At 41.1% G+C, this 6,684-nt stretch overlaps 1 protein-coding gene across 1 annotated transcript; it reads left to right on the top strand.

Annotated features, from left to right (window-relative positions):
• Nucleotides 1–5,117: 5,117 nt before the first annotated feature.
• On the top strand, nucleotides 5,118–6,044 carry RB195_021440 (uncharacterized protein; the record flags this gene model as incomplete). Its single annotated transcript, XM_064208168.1, has 2 exons — nucleotides 5,118–5,471; nucleotides 5,526–6,044. The coding sequence occupies 2 exons, from the start codon at nucleotides 5,118–5,120 to the stop codon at nucleotides 6,042–6,044; spliced, it is 873 nt and encodes a 290-aa protein (XP_064064049.1).
• Nucleotides 6,045–6,684: the final 640 nt, after the last annotated feature.

Raw genomic sequence — 6,684 nt, forward strand, 5'->3', positions numbered from 1 at the left:
ATTCGTCTACGGGATGGTAGGTTATGGAGAGGGGTGTGATTCCGTCCATTTCTTCTTAATTGCCGTAAAAAAACGGTCCGAGAGATGCGGCACGTGCACAAGGCTGGAGCGCTCCAATCGAACTCGTTGTAGAAAATAGCGCACCGAAACGCTCGAGGCCGTATCTTCCGGGCCGTTTTCTACGGCAATTCGGAAGAAATGAACGGAATAACCCTTCTCTCAATAATCTACGATCCTGTATACGAATACTCCACCGGAAATCCGTACCACCCCGGATTCGTGGGGTGATGACTTTTAGCTGTGCAACTGTTCTTAAGCAAGTAAAAACTACATACAACTAGTAGTAATTCCAGGATTAGGTGCATTGCAACAGTTTAAATTTTATCAAACGTTCAAGAAAACCCCGTCAATTTCATACCACAGGTCACAGCATGAATTTATGAAATTTAAAGGGAACATTTTATTTTCATTTCCTTCACATTCGAATCTAAATTTTGGGGAAATGAAAATTAAACGTTTGTCTATGTAATTATTAGCAGATATCATTAACACAGTTGAAAATGCACAGAAGAAAACAGTGCACTGATAAAACAATTTAAAAAATTGGTAAAAGCAGAGCTAACGAATGTAGGCTTCACAAAATTGGAATCGATACTCTGCTAACGATGGTATTCCTACCATTAATAAAATAACAATTAAAAGTAATGGGTAAATTTCAGAAAACGAGTTTGTACCCAGTTACATACTCAACGAAACCGTCTAGGCACATTGGAAAAGGCTGATCGTTTTATATAATCCAATAAATACTTCCTGAATAATTTTTAGTCGTAATTTTTTTTTCAAAGCGGTTTCTTTCCTCCTTTTGTTGTATTTTTCTCAGATAAATGCAAATTTAAAGGGCACAGGTATTTGCGGGAGAGAACACATAAAAGCGATGAGAAATCCTCAAGCCGTTGAAAACGGAAGATATTATAAATTAATTTGTGGGAAACATCGTGAGAAGATTTAAGAAATACACTGATTTTGTCCAAACGATCACTATTTAGTAAAATAAAGGATAATGATTTGTTAAAGTATTATAAAGTTGAAAAAGCACACTGTTTCATATAAGCAGTAAAATGTGCATTCGGCGGAGTTTATCCAGCAAAAGTTCCATCACAGCAGACAGATAATCAATGATATCTCTCACCGTCGATAAAAGTTGTAGGCATGGGGAAGTTTGCATGGAATCTTTAACAATGGCACACTGTCACAGCGAATAAAAAATACTCAAATAAAATCTGACAGTTGTTTACATTCTTGTTGAGATCTTTGAGGTTGTTTTTACAACAAAACTTATCCGAAATCTCCTTTTTTTTAGGTAAAACATACTTCCAATCTTCTTGTGCAATTAAAAAAAAGAATAATTGGATTGAATTGAAGGTAATTAAAGCTGTATACTAACCCTAGCAGTGATTTGTTGGACGATTCAGTAGCGTTAAAGGACACTCATTAAATTCAATTCATCGTTTCAATTAGTTGTCCTTTCACATGCGTGAGCGATAAAAAATTTTTTTGAGTGGAGAAGAGAACTCGATTAGTAGTTGGAGATCAGCCGATGTAACGAAGAATCCTATGATTTCATACCTTGAATAGTACTGGTAAAGATACGAACTGAAAGATGGTTGAGTGAATGTAACCAGAAAATGACGGAAGACGAGTTCCCATTCATTGCAAACGAACCCAACTTGAATGACTTACGGACGAAGCTGACATCTATGAGTTCATTTCGCTCAAACATGTTAAAAGACGGTTATTAATTGAAGAAAAGGGATCCAGCGAATACAGGACGACTCTGTTGCATCCAGCAACAGCATCGCGCTCACTGCCATTCTGTCTACTTAGGGCAGAGTACTCTCTGCTTATGACGATGCCCTGGATATGGCACAATTAGAACATTTAAAATATTACTACAAACATTTAATATAAAATTTGTGGCAGCGAAAAATTAAGTTAATATTCGTGGGTTGACTTGATTTAATTGATTTAATCGGCTGGTTGGTTAGGTATTATTACTTGACGTGGTTGCCCGCATCTTCCCCCAGGGGTCTCGTCCTTGGACACAGCTCTGCTCAACTTTTTCCGATCTTCAGCAAGAGATCGCACAGAATCGATTCGTCACTCTTTCATATCATGTAAGACTTGGCGAATTTCCGGAACTTCGCTTGAATTGCCCATCGACACTGAATAATCCGAGTATTTCACGTCGACAATGTTTGGAACTTTTGCGTGACGTGTTGTTATTGAGGACTTCACGCTCTCGGTAGATATTTGAGTTGGGTTGTTTGAGTTTTGAATTGGGCTTTGGCAGTGTGCTATGGACAACAGCACCTTGCAGTACAGCCAATGCAGCGCCATGTAACTGTGCAAGTTATACAGCTCGTACATGCCCAAAGGGCACACTCGAATCCCTGACTACGTTTACAAGGACAGCTACTGCGAGCAGATATCAGGTTGTCAAGATATTAATGTTGACTTTTCACCCATTTTTATACAAATCACAGTTTAAGAAGGAAATACCTTTATTCCATACTATATTCTCCACAACTATCAATGATCATTCTTCATCGAGCGCGCGGGGAATGAATACCTACATGGTAGAAATCGGTTGGTTTGGAGTTGAAGAAATCGGACATCAAACTCGAACCTCTTCGACGTTTTTGAACCTGTTCTCAACCAACTCGTGTTGCATCGAGCGGAAAAGGTAGCAATCCGATAGTGTCTGGAGAGTAACGCGAATGTGGCAGGACACTCCAGTTGAGCTCCTCAACTTTCTGCTGGAATGTTCTGATTTGTGGTCGGGGTCTTCAAGACTATCGTCTCCATCATGAAAGTACTTGACACATTTGAAACATTGACTTCTCGAAGTGCAGTCCTCTTCAACTCGAGTGCAGAGTTTGAAGGAATTTGGTCGCACTCTCGCCCTGCTTGAAATTGTAGAGCATGCTCACATAAACGATGAATTTCTGGTCCAACATTCTCTAAAATAAGCAGAAAACTTTAATGCTAGCAATCGAAATTTGCAAATAACACATTTCGAAAATAGGGCTGCCACGAAAGTCTCATTGATATCTTGACAACCTAGTAGCAATCAGACTTGCTTATGCGGCCACCTTGTGGGTTTCTAGAGAGAAACGGTAGTATCCTGAAATGGGGCAGTAAAAAGATGACAGAATAGGACGTGGAATAAATGAGAGGATCCATGATTTCCAGCAGAGCACAATGAGAAGACGATATTAGCAGATCGATTGAAAGTAACCTGCTGAGCTACTGGGACATTTATAACCATAAGCATCGAACAGAATTCCATGGTGCTAACTTGCTAGCGCATAAATTCAGAAGGAAATGGCGTATGTTCCTGTGAGATAAAGCCCACTTTTGTCAAACTCAGCTATGATGTAGTGCCATTTTACTTCCCGTAAAATCACTTAAAGCCTAGATGAATTTTTAAGTGATGACATTGTCGAATATGTTGACATTTCATTTATAAAATTCTTCTATGGAAACAGTGAATGGAATTCTTTTAGTTTTTGCACATTCAACTCCTGCAATCTGATATATCCATTCTAATACATAATTCACGAAAGGACAGCTGCACGCCAAAAATCTATAATGTCTCCTGATCCTGAGAAGAATAGCTTGCTTGAATCCACAGGTTTTTCTTCTCGATCTTTGCATGCATAGTCGCTCTTAAACCTAAACCTTGACAACTTCGTTTTCGAGCAGGATGTCGGCAGATAAGCTTTCCGTAGACATAGGAAACCCATCACTTTATTTGCATATGTCGCATATGTGTTGCTATGTATTTATTTCCTGGATTTATAGCGTAATAACTCAACTGATTCATGTGATTGCTGGCACATCCCTTTTCTCCTCAGAGGCTGACTGAATTTAGGATTTGACCTGTCTGACATATCCATTCTGATTTCATATTTCTACTGTTGTTGCTGCTCCTGAGGGCACTTCGTACTGTGCTTAAAAAAGTGCACTACATTTGTCCATCTCTAGCCCTTAATTAACAATACGTCAACGCGTACTACTTTGAATCACAACTGAACGTTTGAAGTTGGTTGAGACATGCGCATTTTATAAAATGACTTATGAGGGCCAGCCAATGTATCAGATCAGTATTTTTATCTCCTCGCAAATATCTGGTACCAATTTATCGACCTCGTCAGCATGGAAATCTCGGTTGATCCTAATGTGGTTGCGAACCATCGATGGTGTAGCCGCAGCTAAAACCCTTAAACGATTGCTCTACACCCGCTCTATGTTGCAATCAAGATTGATAATGATCGTTCATTATTAACGGCTAACGTATTGGTAAACGACGTTTTTTCTGGCTGGTGGATACGACACTCCTCGGGCGGGCGTCCTGGACATGTTACCTTTAATTGAGTTTTCCATTTTTGAGGTTTTCTGAGAGATAGTGAATCAGTATGTGTTTTCCACCGCGTTTTCGATAACACTTAGTACTTAGTATCTCACTGGACAAATAGATTTGCATATTAAAAAAGCCGACCAGTATAGACACAGATTCCTTTATAGTTGACAAGGCCACGCCACCCACTGAACGCCGCGCACGACACTGGAGGAGAACTGTTCTTAGCAACATGCGACAGTAGAGGACTTGGTGGAGTTGGTGTTCTCGTCAACACGAATATGGCAATAAACATCGACTCTTTCGGATAACTTACAACCCGAATCGGACGTTTACGGATGAGAAGATGTGGTCCAACGTCAGCTTTGACAATCTTCGTTGCTTACGCACTAACATCAAGCTAAGAAGAAGAAGAAAACGAAGCTTTCCATATGGAGCTGGAGAAGTTCTACAGAGAAGACTTTATCTTGCATAAGTATACGTTGTATAAGAAGTGAGACCCACAAGACATCGACAGCGATCACCCAGTCTGCTTACTGCCTGTCATCTACAAGCTCTTCACAAGAGTAATCTTGAAGAGGATAGAGAGAAAATTAGATGAAAGACAGCCATGCGAGCAAGCAGGGTTTCGAAAAGGGTTCAGTACGATTGATCACATACACAGGGTTTCAAAAGTCATAGAAGTATCCCGTACAGGATGCCGCTGTGTCTCACTTTCATCGAATTGAAGAAAGCCTTTGATAAAGTTGCGATCGAAACGGCCATGGAGGCCTTGTACAACCAAGGTTTCCCTACTCCATACATAAAGATACTTCGTGAGTTGTATAGCAACTTTACAACCAAAATTCCCCCATTCTACAATGTCATAATCGACGTGAAGAGAGGTGTTAGTCAGGGTGACACAATTTCACCCAAAATAGCCAGTGCCACTTTTAAGAACGCGATGCGAAGATTGAAATGGGATATCATGGGAGTGAAAGTTGACAGCCGGCATCTACACCATTTTCGTTTCGCTGATAACATCGTTCTTATAACATCAAGCATCATTCAGGTCTAGCCGAGTTTGATAGGGCGTGTAAAAAGGTCGTTCTTCAGTTGTACCTAGACAAGACGATATGCCGACGACGCCCCAGTCACCCTCAACAGAACGAATATATCCGAATGCTCCAACTATGTATATCTAAGTTGGGAAATCAACATTACGAACAACCTTAAATCCGAGCTTGGCCGAAGAAAACGAGCGGCTTGGGAAGCATTCAAGAGCAAGGATGTAGTGAAGAGGATCAATAACATCCAGCTCCTTGCTCACCTATTCAACACCACCGTTCTTCCTTCTTTGGCCTACGCCTCAGAAACCTCGGCATTTCGCAAGCAGGAAGAGAATGCGATAGATTGCGGAATTGAAAGGGTGATGCTAGGAGTAACCCGCTTTACGCAAGTGAAGCAAGGGATTCGAACTTCACTCCTAAGTCACCGATCGAAGATCAGAGACGCTGCCACATATGCCAAGGAAAGCAAAATTACGATGCGTAATTTTGCTTTCCTTGGCATATGTGGCAGCGTCTCTGATCATAAATTACGTAGGCCGAACGCGCGATTCGTTTCAACTACAATCACTGGATAATAGCCGTAAGCGACTGGATAGCACGCAACATCAAACGCACCGCAGGAAGATTGCCGAACTTACGGTCAGACCTCTCTACCTTGACCTCCTCGCGAGAAGACATGCCACTGGACGACACTTGCGCGATCGGGACAAATGGAAGTATTACTGGTGCCCGCTCGAGCAAATCGATGAACAACGGGTGTACAGATGATACAGGTGATAGTTAACTTAGTGTGTGGACCCTGCTGGTTGAGAGATCAAAGCAGGTGTCGAATACTGACTATGTTGGGCAAGTGATGCAACGAGCATTTATGTAAGGAAAATACAGCGGTTCGGTATACACTTTTCTACTTTGGACTTGAAGGTAATGGCAAAGGTTGATGCTAGTCTTCTAATCTGCATTTGTCAATAACAAGCCTTCTAATCTGTCTTGTTCTAACCATCAAGAAATACGACAATTTAGGCATTCGTTCAACGTCATGATCTGTCCATATTCAATCCTTGCAAGGTTAAAGGCAGCATACCACGAATCTACTGACATGGTGAGGGACGGCAAAAGCGAGAGATGGAGTGGTAGATTGCGGTACCAGGGGTGGTTCCGCTCAGCTCTTCCTAATCGTCCTAAAAATGGCATGGAAAACATTTTAGATCCTACGAA

The sequence above is a fragment of the Necator americanus genome, chromosome X, assembly GCF_031761385.1.
Source record: "Necator americanus strain Aroian chromosome X, whole genome shotgun sequence".
NCBI lineage: Eukaryota > Metazoa > Nematoda > Chromadorea > Rhabditida > Ancylostomatidae > Necator > Necator americanus.